This window comes from Saccopteryx leptura, chromosome X (genome assembly GCF_036850995.1).
Source record: "Saccopteryx leptura isolate mSacLep1 chromosome X, mSacLep1_pri_phased_curated, whole genome shotgun sequence".
NCBI classification, from domain to species: domain Eukaryota; kingdom Metazoa; phylum Chordata; class Mammalia; order Chiroptera; family Emballonuridae; genus Saccopteryx; species Saccopteryx leptura.
Window position 1 is genome coordinate 81,161,914 of NC_089516.1, and position 19,929 is coordinate 81,181,842.

The window sequence follows — 19,929 nt, forward strand, 5'->3', positions numbered from 1 at the left end:
TCCTACCGCTCCTGTTCATGGTTGCGGATGGCTGGAGCCAATCACAGCTGTCCTCTGGGACAACACCAAATTTTTATTGTTTAATGCCTAACATACATGGGTCGTTGTATGGCTCTCATGGAATTACATTTTAAAATATGTGGCGTTCATAGCTCTTTCAGCCGAAAAGGTTCCCGTCCTCTGCATCCACTGTGCCACCACAGGTCAGGACAATAAATAAAATCTTTAAAAATTTTTCATTCTTCTTTTCAACCTGGAAGAATGAGAAATGATAGGATTAGATCAATGGTGGAAAAAACTTTATTATAACCTTGGTATCAGTGAAACAAATGTGTATAGAAGACTTTCTGATCATGTATGGACTCCTTCTTTCCACTGCCACACAGCACACCCTATGCCATTCCACGTTATCATCAGAGAGCTTATTTTCAAAAACAGAACAGAATCCATGCTAATATGGAGAGAGCAAAATCCCTCAGGGTCAAAAATGAAGATGACGGAGGATGAGATCTCAGGAAGCTGGTTCAAGTTCACTGTGAGTGTCCTTGAAAACTGAGTTTAATGTGTAGAAGATGAACCAAAGAAGTTATGTTGGACTTGTGTAGAGATCCTAGATACCTTTCTAGGGCAGAGGAGTTGGTAATGTGTCCTTTTTTACTAGGAGTTAGGTCATCTAAGAGCAGACTCAGGGAAGCAATATAAAGGGAACAGACTACATGTAAGTAGAATGGGACAGGTAGTGCCACGACCAGTGCTAGGAAGTGAAAACCTGAGTGGGGGCAATAAAGGATGAAGGAAAACACAGAGACATAGATAGAGTTTGGGCTAGGTGGGACACTGTGCTCTGATGGAGACACAATGACCCCGAGCCTGGAAAACCCACTTATTTTATATGCTTAAACAAGAGGGCACTGTGCTGGAGGGTGGAGGTGATAACTATGTAGCACTCTATCCTACAAGCATATCAGGACATCGTGAGCCTCCAGTAGCGGTAGCGGTAGCGCTGTGTGCTTGCCGCCCTGCTTTTGGCGTCAGTGCCACGAACAAGCTTCAGATTGTTTTAGTGACCTTGCCCTGTCAGGTCACTCAAGGCCCAGCAAAACTCTTCCTCTGCTCTCAGCTGCACGTGGGCCAGACGCACTGAGATGCAGGGGCTCTCTACAGATAGTCTAAAATCAAAGGAGGAAACCACTGCCAAAGAGATGGAGCAAGTCCACACCAGAAGGCAGTTTGGCCCACTCTGAATGTGGGAGGATGTCGAGTTTCTGCGATTTTGTGAGAGGTGCAGATCAGGTCTAACTTAAGTACGATTTCTTGGAATTTTATAAAAGGAAGTACATGCTAAATATCTTAAGTTGATTATTTGAGGAAAACTATTTCGATGGAAAGAAAGAGTATTTAGAAAATCTATGTCTGATACAAAAGTTAGCAATAATGGATATTGTCCTATCTTGAACAATTATTTTAAAGGCTGAAAAAAAAAAAAAGATTTGCATGGAAAACATGTTTGGATTTTATCTTAATCTTAGATTCCATTATGTTAATCTCCTTTCTTATCTTTTCTTTGGCTCCTAGATTTCATTTAGCATAAAATATGATGAAAAGTGGCTGCTGAATTTGATTCAGAAACAATGCAGTGTCCCATCCCATCCACTCCAGTCAAAGTAAGAAGACAGTTAGGTGAATGAGAAGAAACAGGACAGATGAGCAGTGGTTCTGGTCTCATATTGTTTCTCTTGTCAGTCTGCCTATAGTTGCACTGTGAGAAAATGCAGGCTCAGTTCTTCGATGAGAATGCCAGCATCACCTTCGCATTAAGGAATGTCAACTCTAAGATTTGGAATGAGGATAACGAAAAGGTGTGTATCAAGAACATGACTCTGGCTAGCTAGGGGCATGAGGGCAGGACAGGGGCAAGTTCTTGCTTGATCCCAAGGCTGAGATTTCCTAGTTCTTACCCAGTTCCTCTTGTGTTCTCTGCAGCTACCTATCTTTGTCAACCCCTCTGATACACCCCAGACTATGCAGAAGAATCTGAAGTCAGAAAAGGAGGAACAGCCTGATCAGGTGGTGACACAGCAAATAGAGCATGGACTTGGTAAACTGAGGACCTAGGTTTGAAACCCTGAGGTCACCAGCTTGATCGCTGGCTTGATCACAGGATCATATCCCTGACCCCACAGTTGCTGGGTTGAGTCCAAAGGTCGCTGGCTTGAAGCCCAAGGTCGCTAGTTTGAGCCAAAGGTTGCTGGCTTGAGCAAGGGGTTACTGGATTGGCTGGAGATCTATGTCAAGACACATGTGAAAAAGCAATCAGTGACTAACTAAAGTGCTGCAACAGCAAATTCATGCTTCTCATCCCTCTCCCTTCCTGTCTGTCTGTTTCTCTCTCTCTCTCTCTCTCTCTCTCTCTCTCTCTCTCTCTCTCGCTAAAAAAAAATAGCCTGACCAGGTGGTGGTGCAGTGGATAGAGCGTCAGACTGGGATGCCGAGGACCCAGGTTCGAGACCCCGAGGTTGCCAGTTTGAATGCGGGCTCATCTGGTTTGAGCAAAAGCTCACCAGTTTGGACCCGAGGTCTCTGGCTCGAGCAAGGGGTTACTGGGTCTGCTGAAGGCCCACGGTCAAGGCACATATGAGAAAGCAATCAATGAACAACTAAGGTGTCACAATGAAAAGCTGATGATTGATGCTTCTCATCTCTCTCCGTTCCTGTCTGTCTGTCCCTATCTATCCCTCTCTCCGACTCTCTCTGTCCCTGTGTAATAAATAAATAAATATTTAAAAATTAAAAAAAAATAAAATAAAAGAAGGAGCAGATTAGGGTAATGCAGACTCAAGACAAGTTGTGCATCTACAGTCAGACCCACCTCTTCTTCCCCCACTCATTGCTCCCCTCCAGCACCTCAGACTCAGAGCCGCTAAACCACATGGGGATGGTGACAAGGGGCAGTAAACTTGATTTGTAAAAAAAAAAAGAAGAGACTGGGGGTACAGGTCATCTTGGCTCACTTTCTCTGGTCTATATGTTTCCTCTTCACAATCACAGGTAAAATCAGCAAGGAAATTGGACCAGGGCAGAAAGCTGGAGAGAGAAGAGTGCAAACAGAAACCCACAATGTACTAACTTTTCAGGTAATTCTACTAACATAACGTTGGTGGTATCCTCTTTGACCCTTTCTGAGCCTGAGCTACCCTTGATAGTGTCTGCTTGTAGAAGGCAGCAGTTTCTCTGGGAGAACCACGGGCCTTACGTTCTATTTTCTGTGTATTTCACCTGTGTTTAGAGGTCTGCTTTCCTACCTCTGAGCTGCTCATCTGGTCTCCTGGTCTGGGGTCTTTTTCCTGAGTATGCAGCCAGGCTTCTCCAACATACCCTCCTACCATTGTATGTCAGGAAGTATGTCATTTGTTCCTGACCAGTACCAGGGGTGACCAGCTTTGGGCCAGATATTGGTTACCTGGAATGTAAATGGTTATTCAGCAGAGGTCCGCATGTTGAGGTAGGCCTTTCTATTCTGTTTTGAGATGGGGCTACCTTCCTCTGCCCTGAAAGAAACCCTCTTTTCCTTGTTCTAAAAGGGTTTCTTCTCTGATCCCAGGCTGACATGGGGAGTTTACTGCCTCATGCTGGAAATTGAGGTCTTTGGCAACTGCCATCATAACTTTAGTTCTTTAGGACCAATGCCATGAGATGGATGCTCCTTGAGAAAAATCAGGGTTCCTTAGTCACGAGGTAAGAAATGGGTCACTATCACTGAGCAGAGAGCCTCCTAAGGCAGCAGTCAAAGGCAGAGGGCAGAGGGGTTAAGGAGACAAAAGGACAGTCTCTCAGAGGCACTGTCCCTCCCTCCACACATCACATCACCTGCCTTATCCCTCAGAGGAGCCCTGGGTAGCCTGACACGGGTAGGATTCCTCAGGCAAAGAAAAACTAAGACAAGCACAGGTTTTCGGGGACCATAAGGAGGGAAGCTGGTGATCATAAGAAGAAGCCACAGACCCCCAACTCCATGCTGAGCTGAGGACTGACCCTTTACTCCTTCTGGGGAAGGTCTCCTGACCCTTGGTTGCTGCATTTCCCATGCCCAGTTCAGACTGAGCTCCCACAGGTGACACTCAGTCAGCATCCAATGGGCCCACAGTTCAAATTGTTCAAGTTTTTCATTCCTACCTGGCCTCCCAGCTCCAGGTGAAGGAAATGTATGTAGCATCAAATGCTGCTTCTTATGCCACTGGAGAAGGAAGTCAGAGCACCTAGTTGGTAGCTACCTAGCAGGATGGAGGGGGAGGAAGAAAAGGGCAAGAGGAAGGGTGAACATTCTTCCTATGGATCAGTCTATAGGGAAGGTTCCCAGGTCACTGGAACAATGGGACACTGGAATATAAGTAAAACACACTGGGCTGTATGTCTGGTATATGTGTACTTGCTCCAGTGAGTCAGGGCTACTCTGCAGATTCGGTTACATTTCTGTTTTGTCTTGATTTGGCAGTTCCATCCTGAAATTGTTCCCCAAGTTATTTTGCCTAGTAAGTGTGTTCTGTGATCACAGACTCCTGTAAGTGGCACAGATACCTCCCACAACCTGCTCTCAATCCATTTGGGTCTGACCCAAGTTATAATTTTGGATTTGACACTTAATCCTCATCGGTAGATTGACCCGTGTGGGAAACTGATAAAAGCTCTGGACATTCTTCACATAAGTTCACCACAGGCTCCAGGGCCCCCATGATGATGACACAATGCAGTCCTGCTTATGGAATTTCCAGGGCTTTTTTACATCTGATGTCTCTGATCCTCATCCTCTCCTGGGCCCATCCTTTGTCTGATCAGTCAGCACCACCTGGTGGTCTGCAAGGTTGATGTTCTCTTCCCTCTCCCAGGATGGTCAGGAGCCATCCCCACCAACTAAATTTGGACTTGAAGCTTACAAGAAGTTATCAATCTGTAAGGCAAGGAGGGGAAGATCTAGCAGGGTTTTGGGTGGAGAATGAGGATGAAGTTATCAGCCATGGTACTGAGGACTGTTTTGATTTCAGGAAAGCGTCTTTGGATCTGACTGGCTGAAAAGTTTAGTTTTAGAATTTCTGCAGCAGTAAGTACTCCTGGAAACATTAGTAATAAGAAGAACTGGGGCTGCTGACTGGGATTCTCACATCTTCTTTGGAGCCTGGTTAATACAGGCAGTCTGTCCCCTTTGCTCCCCCACAAGTATTATTTCATCTATGACTCTGGAGACCAATACTGTCTTCTCTGTGTTTATCATGATGAGGCCTGCTTCTCCCTGACAATTCCCTTCAACCCTGAGGACCCAACCTCTGTCTTTGGGCTGTGTCTCTCCACAAGATAAATAAGCCTACTCACTGGCCAGACTATCAGAATTGTTCCTCTTTTCCTCCTAGAAGCAGCTTGTTTGAGTACCTCAAGGATAACAGGGATACGAAGAACATCAAGGACCCCAGTGCGTGTGGGATGGGGACGATTGGGCAGGAAAAGGGGACATGAAGGGGTCAATCTAAGGGCCCAGAGTGTCACAGCCCTGACCTTTGCTGTCCTTTCCCTACAGACCTGTGTTTTCAGCTGCTGAAACATACAAAACGTGACATTGTTTGCTCTCTCTGTCGATTGCCCAAAACTCAGCATGACACCAGATCCTTTGTGGTGGACATGTGGTTCAGCTCGGTGAGCACCCACTCTCCCTCGTGCCGGTCCAGAAAGATGCAGGTGGGTGGTGACGTAGACAGTGACTGAGCACCTGCACTCTTCTCTTTCAGGGAAACCTGTTCTTCTTCTGTGTCAGTGGGCTGTTCAAGGAAGGTGAGTGTGTGTAGAGCCCCCTCCTCTGATGCCCCACTGCTCCCTTTGCCTGGCTGATTTCTCTCTCAGAACTCTCACAGCCTGCCTGATTTTTTTTCCTTTCCTTCCTATTCCCTGTATGTTCTCCTGCCTGCACGATGCCCCTAAACTATCCTGGTCTGATCTGCATCCATGCCTGTCAGTCCCGCACAGCTGGGGCTTTGGGGGCATGGACATTAAGGTTTGATGACTGTCATCTCAGATCCATACAGTGCAAACTTGGACCCATTACCTAATCTTTCATTTCCTTCATTTGCAAAATGATGCTAATAGTATCTACCTCTTGGGTAGCTGCAAAAATGAATCAAATAAACTTAAAGTGGTTTTCACAGGTCCTGGCACATAGTTGGGTCCATGTTAGTGGGGGCAGATTGTTCCATTCCTGACACTGACTCCGAGGGAACAGCTGTCCCCTTGGCATGAGTATGGAGCCCAACACTGACTTGGGAATACTGTGTGAGCATGTGAAGCATGTGTAAATTTAAAGGGTTCTTGTTGTTGTTGAAGTTGAAGGAAGGTCTCAGGGTTCTATGCGTACCTTCACTCAGACCTTCGTCACTACTCCTACCAGTAATTCCAGGTGAGTGCTGTGCTTTGGGTGGGAACATGCAGCCTGGCTCAGAGGTGTGGGAATGTGGTCATGCATGTCCTCGGTGTTTCTCAGTGTCATGGGAAGCCAACAGATGGATCCAACAAACAATGTAGCATAGGGGTTAAGAGCGTTGGTCCTAGAGTTAAAACACTGATTCTCTTCCAGACCCCAGCACTCACTAAGTGTGTGATGTTGGTCAAGTCACATGACCTCTCTATGACTCAGTGTGTTCCTTTGATAATAGGATTAGACCAGTGGTAGTGAACCTGGTCCCTACCGCCCACTAGTGGGCATTCCAGCTTTCATGGTGAACGGTAGTGGAGCAACCAAAGTGTAAATAAAAAATATATTTAACTATAGTAAGTTGTTTTATAAAGATTTATTCTACCAAACTTAGCAAAAATACGACATAAAGTACTTCGTAAGTAATTATTATATGCTTTAACTTGCTGTAACTCTGCTTTATAAATTTTATAAAGTAAAGTTACTTCCCTACTTTATAAATCACCATTACTGTGGAACCGGTGGGCGGTTAGAAAATTTTACTACTAACAAAGATACCAAAGTGAGCGGTAGGTATAAAAAGGTTGACTACTCCTGGATTAGACTGTCCACTTTCTTAGGCTTTTGTAAAGGATAAATGATTTACAAAATCATCCTTGTATTGCAGGTAGAGTACAAATCTATTGAAGCCAATGGACAATCTCTTGAAGGGTGAGCTCAGTGAGAGGAGCAGAGCTACCAGGCAAAAATCTTGGGGGGCAAGTACAGCAGGGTATGTAAAGAATCTGGTTGCTGAGTGGCAGTGGAAGCAGTATCCTTATTGGGAATGTGGAGTTGTTCATCTGCTTGTTGTCTGAAAGCCCACTTTTCTCCAGTCTATACATTGTGAATGGTGAGCTGTTTGGGAGGGATACCACTCCCAACACGACTCAGAATCTGCACCTTCCATCTGAGTACTCACACCTTCCTGTAGCTCTGGGTCTACCAGCTCCCAGGAGCAGCAGGAAATGGTCCAGGTTTTTCCCATCATCTCTGGGATGATCCTTCAGTCATCTCAGAAGTGAGTGATGGGTGTGCATGGGCACAAGAGGGAGCTGGGAGGAGCAGAGGAGTGAATTATAAGAACTTGCAACTGGTATCTTCTGCTGGTTTTATTTTACTTATTATCATCCTGAACATTTCACTCTCAGTACATATTAAGCTTAGTTTTTTGAATATGTATGTATATTTATGAAATTTATAGATCTTGTTTCTTTATGAACACATTTGGTTTTCAGGAGTTTTTCCCATGACATGCTATGTTATAAGAATTCATTCTGCTGCATATTGTCACAATGAATGTGGTGGGGAAATCACCTCCAATCACAGCACCCAAAACCCTGAATGTTTTCATCTGCGTTATTTTTTCCAGAAGTTTCTTTATTCAGATATTTGTATATTTATGCATATATTTGTATACTTATCTACACAAGATAAAGTCTCATCTTGATAGGGAGAGAGAGAGAGAGAGAGAGAGAGAGAGAGAGAGAGAGAGAGAGACGCTTTTGGCTGCATGGAGGTGATGGGTCCAAGAAGGGATAAGAGAGATTTTGAAATCTTCAAACTGTTGTGTTGAGCAAGTTTAAAAGTCAATGTGAAGAAGTAATTTCAGCTCAAATTTAACCCTTGAACTTGCTCATGTATCCGCTTCCTTTCTCTTTTTTTTTTGTTTCCTATAGAGTTAATGAGACACCTTTCATGGAATAGGATGAGTTTTAAGCCCAATATATATTTAGTCATTAGTGAATGATAAAATGGACAATTGCATGTCAAAGAAATTCTAGTAATTTTTAATATTTTTGCCACACAGAGTGGTAGCAGATGGTTGAAATCCTCGTTGGATCGTGTGTGATCTGAGGACTCCTGCACTGGTGACTGGTGGGGCAGGTATAGAATTTTCCTATAAATACATTAAGATAGAGAACCTTCCAGGACAAACAGTTGGGCAGACACCACACCTTGTTTACCCTGGTGTGATCTCACCAAGCTCACTGGGTGAGTTAAAGTCAAGCTTGTCTTCCCAGAGTGGGAACTGGATTAGATTGTGATCAGAGTTACAATGTTGGTAAGTTTTCTGAGCTTTAGAAACACCCAAAACAGTGAACTTTCTATTTCCAAAACTTTGAACCAAGGTGTATCATAGATATTTTCTTCCTTCATAAAAATACTTATCTTCTTATTAGAAGAAACAAAGAAAAATGACTTTTTACAATGTCTGCCTTGGCCCTGAGGCTCCGCCAGCCCCTACTGTCATGTCCCAACAACACTTAAAGGTCATTGAAGTCCCAGCCTGTGCCACATACTCGGACAGGTTTTCTCATTTACCTCTTTTGGACAGCTGTGAGGAAAATATCAGGAGTTCCACTTCACAGATGACCAAGCTCATCCTTATAAACCCTATATCACCTCTCCAGGTAAGTGACAGGATGATAGTGAGCTTTTACCCTTGCCCTCCCTAGAAGACACAGAGCACCCTCTAGAGGGGTCGGGAAACTTTTTGGCTGAGAGAGCCACGAACACCACATATTTTAAAATGTAATTTCGTGAGAGCCATACAACGACCCGTGTTCGTTATGCATTATCCAATAAAAATTTGGTGTTGTCCCGGAGGACAGCTGTGATTGGCTCCAGCCACCCGCAACCATGAACATGAGTGGTAGGAAATGAATGGATTGTAATACATGAGAATGTTTTATATTTTAACGTTATTTTTTTAAAGTATTTTTAATACATTTTTTATTTTAATAAACACTTTTTTTAAATTTTTTATTTTATTTATTCATTTTAGAGAGGAGAGAGAGAGGGAGAGAGAGAGACAAAGAGAGAGAGAGGAGAGAGAGACAGGGGGGAGGAGCAGGAAGCATCAACTCCCATATGTGCCTTGACCGGGCAAGCCCAGTGTTTCGGACCAGCGACTTCAGCACTCCAGGTCGACGCTTTATCCACTGCGCCACCACAGGTCAGGCCTACGTTATTTTTTTTATTAAAGATTTGTCTGCGAGCCAGATGCAGCCATCAAAAGAGCCACATCTGGCTCGTGAACCATAGGTTCCCGACCCCTGCTCTTTTAGAAGATGGACTTCCAGGGAGGAGAAATGGTCCTTTTGTTCTCCTCTGATGTGAGAGGCCTCATGGGTATTCAAAAGCCCCTCTTGATGATGAAGATGATAGTGCACATATATGTATATATACATTCATTATCTTAGAGGAGCATTTATTGTAATCAATTTCATGGGAAGATGAAGTAAATTCAAAACAGAATTGACAGCCTATCTCTCTCTGTGTGTGTGCATGTTTCTATGTCTCCTCTAGTCAATCCAGTAACCTAGAAAATAATAAACACAGAGGGATTGCTACCAGTTGGTAAAAAAATTACCAGAAAACTGCCATGAGCCAGCATGGCTAGTAATTCCAGGTCCTGAGTGAGAACGATGGGAATGAAGAAAATAAACTTAAAGAGAAATAGGATGGGATCGGGAGGTCTCTGCAATGCCTTTAGCTTGCAAGAGCAAAACAGCTCCTGGTTTGCTTTATTATATAACCATCTGCAAACAAGGAAATCTTCCATACAAAATCACACATCTCCAAGGCAACCGAAGAATTCTTCCAAGTGCAGAAACCTTCCACCCTGCATAACTGAAATCAATCAACATCAGAACAAACAAAGGGTGAGAGGAAAGGCATGTAAACTGCTTCCAGTAACTTAAGCAAGCAAGTGAAGTGGGGGGATAGGATGAGTGCAAATACTTAACTTCATAGCCAATATGGAGGTGTGTGGGGGGAGAACTCAGCTTTTTGCTAAGCCTCAAACTGCAAGGGCTTTGCCACTTTCAGTCTCCCGCAGAAAACGCTGACTGAAATCATTAAACCCATATCCCAACCTCCATCCCTCCCTCCCCTTTGCTGAGCCCATGGACTGAGACTCAGAGCTGACAGCTTGGATCTGGTGACCTGGTTGGTTGCATCCATTTTTCTTTTTCTTTTTTAAGGAAAAAGAGTACAATTTGCAAAGAATAACAAATGTCTTGGAATAATTTGTTTACTAAAATTTCAATTTTGTTGAGAAATTCATATATATAAAGTTCACATTATACCATATATAAAATTCACATTTATATCATATATAAAATTCATATATATACAGTTTCATCTGCTATTGACTCCAAATCTATGTTGCATTCATTGATTTACTTATTCACTGAAGGTTAGTGCCCACATTGTAGAGGCATCTCTCCCTGAAAACTGGAGGTTCACACACCCTGTACATGCTGTCTATCTTTCCTTACCTACTGTCTGTCGTTCACTGTCCATGATACTGGCTATAGCGGCCATGATTCCAATGTGGCACTACATTTCTTTTAATTCTCCTTCCATTGCCCTGTGCTTCCCTAAGCCTCTGTGCCTTCCACTGCCAAGGCACACTACTGTTACTTGGTAATTCAATGGGTGCAGGCCCCAGAATATATGTGTTTTCAGTCTTTTTACACCTCTCATTTTTTTCCAGACAGAATTAGAATCATTTTGTACATAGGTCCGAAGATTAGGTTTTAAAGGAAGGCATTGCATATTTTTTGCTCTTTGCATAAACTTTTTTGTAGAGCGGGTTCATAATGGAGGTACATTAATTCCACTTCATGACAAAAACCTGAATTGTCACTTGAGTGTGGTAGAGCAGGTAGGTGGGAGGGAGGGCCTTGTTTGGCTAAAACCCATCAGACAGAACGTTTTGGAAATGTGGGAGTAAAGGGGAGATACCTACGTTACAAGTACACTGAGGTTTCCGGACAGAAAATGTAGCCTCTGTCCATGTGTTAGCACTCTCCACCCTTTGGTTTGTTTTCTCTCTGTATCCTCCTAGAGATTGTGCACTGAGGGATTTCTCCTCTTTTTTTGCCTAAATTCTTTCACCAGCTCACAGAGCGGTATCACAACACAACACTTCTCTGATTAGCTTACACAAAATTTAATATTAACCTTCACTATTTATTTATGGTAAAATACATAATATAAAATTTACTATCTTCATCACTTAATCCCTTTGAAGTGTATGGCTCGGTAGTATTAAATATATTCACAAGGACAAATATATACCCTACAGAGGTGGGATATAAAACTGAGACTCATGTACACAGAGAAAAGTGAAGTGATTACAGTGGTCCCTCATCTATTGTGGGGGTTAGGTTCCAGAATCCCCTGCAATAGGCGAAAATCCCCGAATTGGGGACCTTATATTTATTTTATTATTTATATATATTTAAAATTTTTATAAACCTTCCTCACACTCTTATAAACCTTTCCCACACTGTTATTAACCTTTCCCACACTTGTTTTGCTAATTTTACAGCAAGAATAATTAAAATAATAAATATATAAAAAATACCTATATACCGCAAAATCCCGCAAAATAGCAAAAAATCTGCTATACAAAATCAGATTGCTGCATTCTACTTAATTTTTTGAAAACCCTCCATACTATTTTTCATAGCAGCTGCACCATTCTCCATTTCCACCAACAGAGCACAAGAGTGCTAATTTCTTCACATTTAAAAAAAAAGTTATTATTTTATGTGACCATAATGATGGGTGTGAGCTGATATCTCATTGTGATTTTGATTTGCATTTTTCTAATGATTAGTGATGTTGAGCATCTTTTCATATGATTGTTGGCCATTTATATGTTTTCTTTGGAGAAATGTCTATTCAAGTCCTTTGCTCGTTTTTAATCAGGTTGTTTCCTTGTTGTTGAATTACGGAAATTATTTATATATTTTGGATATTAACCTTTTGTCAGATATGTGATTTACAAATATTTTATTCCATTATGTGAGTTGCCTTTTCACGTTTTTGTTTCCTCTAATGCACAGAAGTTATTTTTATGTAGGCCCATTTGTCTATTCTTGCTTTTGTTATCTGTGCTTTTGGTGTCATATCAAAGAGAGCATTGTCGGATCCAATATCATGGATCTTTCTCCCTGTTTTCTTCTAGCATTTTGTAATGTTAGCTGTTACATGTATAGGTCTTTGATTTATTTTAATTTTTTATGTGGTAAAAGGTAAGGGTCCAACTTCATTATTTGCATATGGATATGCAATTCTTTCAACACCATTTGCTAAAGAGATTCTCATTTCCCTCATTATATGGTGGTAAGATCATTTTACCATATATATTAGAGTTTATTTCTGAGCTCTCTGTTCTGTCTCCAGCAAGTTCTTCTGATAGTAACACAGGTCCAATTAGCATGAGTTCATTTGGTGTACTTGGTAATATCTTCAACACAGTTGGGGTTAGGTGTCTCTGCGAAACAGCTGCAGCCTAGCATCTCTGAGACCATTTGCCTCCTGGAATTACCTGCAAAAGACACTCTAAATTTTCCTTGGGAGATAAAGTAAAGATTTAAGATTGGTGAACTAAGGTTCTAGTTATTTATAGGGCCTTGACTTTTCTTTCTTTCTTTCTTTCTTTCTTTCTTTCTTTCTTTCTTTCTTTCTTTCTTTCTTTCTTTCTTTCTTTCTTTCTTTCTTTCTTTCTGTCTTTCTTTCTTTCTTTCTTTCTGTCTTTCTTTCTTTCTTTCTTTCTTTTAGAACTCTCTTTTTCTTTTCTTTTTTTTTAAGAGAAAGAGAAAGGGACAAACAGATACGAAGGGAGAGAGATGAGAAGCATCAATTCATAGTTGTGACACCTTAAGTTGTTCATTCATTGCTTTCTCATATGTGTCTTGATTGGGGGGGCTCCAGCTGACCCAGTGACCCCTTGCTCAAGCCAGTGACTGTGCGTTTAAGCCAACGACCATGGGGTCATGTCTATGATCTTATGCTCATGCCTGCAACCATGGTGAGCCCACGCTCAAGCTAAATGAGCTCACACTCAAGCAGGTGACCTTGGGGTTTTGAACCTGGGTCTGCAGTGTCTCAGTAGATAGAGCTGATGCACCACTACCTGTTCAGGCAATGACATGATTTGTTCAAGTACCACAGGTTGCTGATGCTTTGTTTCGTCTTTTTAAAAATTCTATTTTCTCTCTGTTGTTCAAATTGGGGAATTTCTGTTCTATCTTTATGTTCACTGATTCTTTTTTTCTCTCCTCGCCATTTCAATACTGAGTTCATCCACTGAGTTTTAATTTCAGTTATTTCATGCTTCACCTCTAAAATTTCCATTCAGTTTTGTGTATCTTCTATTTCCTTATTGAGACTTTCTAATTTTTATTGTTTTTAAACATGTCTGTATTACTCTTTGCACCATTTCTATGATTACTTTAAAATTCATTTCAGATAATTTCAATATCTATGTCATCTCAATGTTGGCATCTGTGGATTATCTTTTCTCAGGTTAAAATTTTCCCAGTTCTTGCATAGAAAGGGATTTTTGTCTGTATCTGAATATTTTGGATGTTATGTTATTAGACTCTGGGTATTAATTAAGTAATCTGTTTTAGCAAGGTTTCAGTGACACCATTCCCAGGGGGGAAGGAGATTGCAATCTCATAACAAACAGCTGGGGACAAAGGTCCAGGTTCTCCTCTTAACCTTCTCTCACACTGGATTTGGGGTGGGAGGAGAAGAGGCACCTCATTACTGTTTGATAGATGTGATTTTTCAGATTGTCTACATACACTACGCTGTCTGGAAAAGGAAGCATATCCCAGTGCCACTCCCCGTGTGACCTCTCTGACCCCATGGGTTAGGGGGTGGATCTCATAATCGCCAGGCAGTCATAAAAATCCAGGCTACCCACTCAACCTCCACTGACATGTGTGTGTTGTTGGGGAGAGGGATAAGATGCGGGAGTGGAAGGATTCTCAATATTTTGTTAGAGATATTAGTTGTAAATATTCTTTCCCTGTGCCTTTTTGATTGGCTAGCATGTATTTTAGTATGCTGAGTCACTGTTACTCTTACCTTGTCAAATTTATCAATCTTGTTTTCTTTAAAGAGCTTGGATTTTGAGTCATAGTTAGGAAAGTTACCTCTACTTCCAGATTATAGAGATGTTCACCCATGTTTTCTTTTAATACTTTTATGATTCTTTTTTATTTTTACATTAAATCTCAACTATAATGTTATCCATTTATCACAATATCAGTTATTAAACCAGCTATAATATATTCACTCACTTAAAATGTGCATTATTATGTTGAAATTTTCTGAATATAATTGGACCTATATCAATATTTTCTAGTCAGCTTCATCAGTCTTTCTGTCAGTTCAAGAGACAACACCACACTCTTATACTGTACATTCTTTATGATATGTGTTAGTATCTGGTAAGAATATCTGTCATCACCTCTCATCATACTTCTTTTTAATTAGTTTAGCTGTTTTTTCTTCTAAATAAATTTGATAATCAAAAAGTTATTGTCTAATATAATAATTGTCTAAATCCACAGAAACATGCTAATGGTATTTAATTTGTTTTTTTTAATTAATTTTAATGGAGTAACATTGATAATCAGGGTACATATGTTCAGAGAAAACATATCCAGATTATTTTGACATTTGATTATGCTGCATTCCCATCACTCAAAGTCCAATTGTCTTCCGTCACCTTCCAACTGGTTTTCTTTGTGCCCCCTCCCTAACACCCTCCTTCTCCCCCCCCACCCATAACCCCCACACTCTTGTCCATGTCTCTGAGTATCATTTTTATGTCCCATCTATGTATGAATTCATATAGTTCTTAGTTTTTTTCTGATTTACTTATTTCGCTCAGTATAATGTTATCAAAGTCCATCCATGTTGTTGTGAATGATCTGATGTCATCATTTCTTATGGCTGAGTAGTATTCCATAGTATATATGTACCAAAGCTTTTTAATCCACTCGTCCACTGACGGACACTTGGGCTATTTCCAGATCTTCGCTGTTGTGAACAATGCTGCCATAAACATGGGGGTGCATTTCTTCTTTTCAAACAGTGCTATGGTGTTCTTGGGGTATATTCCTAAAAGTGAGATGGTTGGGTCAAAAGGCAGTTCGATTTTTTATTTCTTGAGGAATCTCCATACTGTTTTCCACAGTGGCTGCACCAATAAATTAATAAATTAATTTGGGAAAATTTGTGTATTTATGGTGTTGAATCTTCCTAACCAAGAATATTATATTTATTTGTTTAAATTTAGTTTTGTTTTCTATGTAGGTTTTGTTGTTTTTTTATTTTTTATATTTGTATTTTTCCAAAGTTAGAAGCGGGGAGACACTCAAACAGACTATCGCATGCACCCAACCAGGATCCACCTGGCATGCCCACCAGGGGGCGATGCTCTGCCCATCTGGGGCATTGCTTCTTTGTGGCCGGAGCCATTCTAGCACCTGAGGAGGAGGCCATGGAGCCATCCTCAGCATCTGGGCCAACTTTGTTCCAATGGAACCTTGGCTGCGGGAGGGGAAGAGAGAGACAGAGAGGAAGGAGAGAGGGAAGGGTGGAGAAGCAGATGGGTACTTCTGTGTGCCCTGACCGGGAATCAAACCCAGGACTTCCATAGGTTGGGCTGATGCTCTACCACTGAGCCAACTGGCCAGGGCCATTCTATGTAGATTTTGAACATTGCTTCTTAAGTTTATGTCCAGCCACTTTTACTTCCATTATGTTTTCAATTTTTTTTAAGTTGTACATGAGAAGCCTATTGATTTTGGATGTTAATAATATAACCTGCTATTTTGATAAATTCTCTTTTTGTTTGTAGCAATTTGTCAATTTTTTTCTTTGAGTGTTTCAATGTGTGACCATATTATCAGCAATTATAGATTGACATCCTTTACTTTTAATTGCTTGTTTTTTCACTTACATTGGAAAATATCATCCACAAAGTTTCAAACATTGAGGAGATAAGTTGGTATCTTGTTTTTGTCTCTAACGAGAAAAGAAAGACCTCCAGTATTTCCTCATTAAGTAAGATGCTGGCTGTTGGCTAGAGTGTGTATATATGTTGCTATGCTAAGAAAGTGTCAACCAGTTCCTATTTTTTTGACTTTTAGAAAACCTGAATGGACATTAACATTGTCAAATACTTTTTCTTAATCTTTGGACCTTATAATATGATTGTTTTCCTTGACTTTATTATAAAAAGAGATTGCATTAATGAATTTCCTTATATAAAAATACTTTATGCAAGTATGTATGTAGGTACATACATATGTATAATGTGTGTGTGTTATCTTACAAAACGTTGTATATCTAGAACCCATTCCTACTTCTTACTAGATGTATGTAACCCTGGAATAGTAAGTTATACTTTATAAGCCTGATTTTGGTCAACTATAAAATGGGCATATTAATCCTTACCTTCCAGAGCTGTTATGAAGATAAAATAAACAAACTTATGTAAAGTGTTTAACATGTAATACTTCAACAAATGTATGCATTGGCACCCTTTCCACAAAAGATATGACTTTACCATGAGCATGTCATAGAGATAGTTGGATTTCAAGGAGCATGAAATGTCTACATATTTATATGATGGATAAGATTTGGTATATATGTTTTTTATTAAGTGAGAGGCTGGGAAGCAGAGGGGCAGAGAGCAGATCCTCGCATGTGCCCTGACCTGGATCAACCCAGCAAGCCCCGTACAGGTAAATGCTTGCTGCTCTGTTGCTCAGCAACTGAGCTATGTCAGCACCTGAGGTGAGGTCATGGAGCCATCCTCAATGTCCAGAGCAATCTTCTCAAACCATTTGAACCAACCCATGGCTGTGGGAGGGGAGCAGAGAGACTGAGAGAGAGAGTGAAAAATAAGGGGAGGGGGTGGGGTGGAGAAGCAGATGGCTGCTTCTGTGTGCCCTTACTGGGAGTCAAACCGGAGGCTTCCACATGCTGGGCCAATGCTCTACTGCTGAGCCAACCAGCTAGGGCTTATAACTTCTTACAGAATGAGACACCTAAGGATAGTAAAGAAAAGGAATGAGACACCTGAAGATGATAAGAAAAAGGGTGAGAACAGTCTGACCAGGCTGTGGCACAGTAAATAGAGGGTTGGACTGGGATGAAGAGGGCCCAGGTTCAAAATCCCAAGGTTGCCGGCTTGAGCATGGGTTCATTCGGCTTAAGCACAGGCTCACCAGCTTGAGCACAGGGTCATTGGCTTGAGCATGGGATCATGAACATGACCTCATGGCCACTGGCTTGAGCCCAAGTTTGCTGGCTTGAGCAAGGGGTCACTTGCTCTGCTGTAGTCTCCTAGCCAAGGCACATATGAGAAAGCAGTCAATGAACAATTAAAGAGCTGCAATGAAGAATTGATGCTTCTTATCTCTTTTCCTTCCTGTCTGTCTGTCCCTATCTGTCCCTCTCTCTGACTCTCTCTGTCTCTGTCGGAAAAACAAAACAAAACAAAACAAAACAAAAAAACCCCATGAGAACAATAAGAGGATTTATTATATTATTTAACAAGAATTCTGGTGGATAGTTCCTGGATTGGTTAATTTAGCTGTTCAACAGTGTCATTGAGGACTCAGCAATGATTAATATCTACTGCTGCTTTCCTTGGTGACTGACACTGTTATAATTGCTAAACCTATACTTATTTCATTCTCACCACAATCTATGAAGAAAAACTATTTTTGCCTAACTTTAACCATCAAAGAACTGTGACAAAGCAACAGCAAGGCCAACTTGCCACAAGACTAAGATGTAAACAGAGTCTGTGTGGCTGCTGAGCTCTCCCCCATCTAACCAGTGTACACTACTGCTTTGCATATAATAAGATCTTCACCCTTACTGTTTGTTCATCAGGGTAGAGCAAAATAAATTAAACTGAAGTACCATGTTTCTTTAGTCAGTTTATGCAAAAATTTAAAATATTGATAATAATCTGTGCTTTAGAATTGGGGAAATACATTCTGTTAAACTGTGGGAGGGGCTCTTCCAACATCTTGTCTTCTTTTCTATGCCTCAGATATGTTTCCCATTTTAAAGCACAGTGACATTCTTGTGAGGTAGAGAATGTTTATATTTTACTGCCTTTTTATCTTATTTGTTTTTTGTAAAATTGTAAGAGCAATAGGCATTTCTTCTAGGTAAGTGAAATGATAGAAAACATGAAATAAAATAATAATATCCAAAAGTCAGCCCTGCATTGTATTCTTTGAGAAGTTTTCTTACTTAAGTATTTATAGTTTTATGAAGGTATGCATGCATTTGTAGATTTATTTACAAAAGATAAGAGATATCTTGCACTTATTTTTGTAACATGCTTGCCTCACTGCAGGAGGTTGAATTGTGTCCACCCAAAACATATGTCTACGTTCTAACCCTCCATATTTGTGAATGTGAACTTATTAACTTATTTGGAATTAGCATTCAAATAATTAATTAAGGGTCTCCAGATGAGGTAATCCTGGATTTAGGTGTGCCTTAAATCTGATGACTGGTGTCTTTATAAGAGAGAGAGATTTAACACACACAGGGAAGAAGACCATTTGAGGACTGAGGCACATTTTGCTGCCACACTCCAAAGAAAGGCAGAAGCAACCAGAAGTTGGAAGAAGCAAGTAAGACTTCTCCAGAATCTTCAAAGGATATGTGGCCCTGTTAGTGCCTTAATTTTGGACTTCTGGCCTCTGAATATGGAAGAAAATGAATTTTATGTTGTTTTAAACCACTGTTTATGATAACGATTTTTATAGTGACCCTGAAAAACTAATATACTCACTAACAGCATGTTTCAAATGTAACTGATTATGAATAAAAAAACAGCTGATATCCAATTTTTTATGCTTGGAAATAGTAATGTCAACAAATGTACCATATTTCTCCATGTATAAGATGCACATTTAAAAAAAATGTGGAGTTTAAAAACTTGGGTGCATCTTATACAGTGGTTGTAGTTTTTTTTACTTGTATTTCCCACTTTTTCACGCTTGTTTTTGCGCTCATTGTTAAAAACAGTGATTCATCATCAGACACAGATGAGGACAAGCTAATGGATGGGAATTTTGACAGTGATGAGGAGTTGTATGAATTTTATGATGAATAAAACTTGAATTCAATAACTATGTAATACCTTTTTTTCAAATTTTGGGCCAAAAAATTAAGATACATCTTATACATGAGAGTGTCTTATCCATGGAGAAATATGGTATACACTGATCACAAAAATTAGGGGATATTTTATAGCTCATATTCATTTTGAAATATCTTCTAATTTTTGTAAGCAGTGTATATATATATATATATATATATATATATATATATATATATATATACATATATATATATAAAACAATAAATTATGCCTAACATTTATTAAGTACCAAGTGATTTTATTTATTGACTTATTTTATGCTCACAATACTTATAAGGTAAGTATTGTTTCTAATCTCTATAGATTAAAAAAACTGAGGGACATTCAACAATTGATGTTGGAACGATTGTATACCCACATGCATAAAAATGAATCTATACACAGACCTTGCTCTTTTCACAAAAAGTAACTCAAATTT

General features: G+C 40.4%; 2 protein-coding genes across 2 annotated transcripts in view; one reads left to right on the top strand and one right to left on the bottom strand.

The window, feature by feature from the left end:
- Window positions 1-19,929, bottom strand: part of TCEAL9 (transcription elongation factor A like 9) — a 303,391-nt gene that overhangs the window by 154,188 nt on the left and 129,274 nt on the right. The gene's annotated exons all lie outside the window — the stretch shown is intronic.
- Window positions 1,770-7,492, top strand: LOC136386383 (nuclear RNA export factor 3-like). Its single transcript, XM_066357824.1, is given in 10 exon segments — window positions 1,770-1,859; window positions 1,984-2,098; window positions 3,049-3,134; window positions 5,040-5,099; window positions 5,213-5,331; window positions 5,403-5,461; window positions 5,567-5,682; window positions 5,775-5,817; window positions 6,364-6,436; window positions 7,327-7,492. Coding segments are annotated over 10 exon segments (927 nt in total).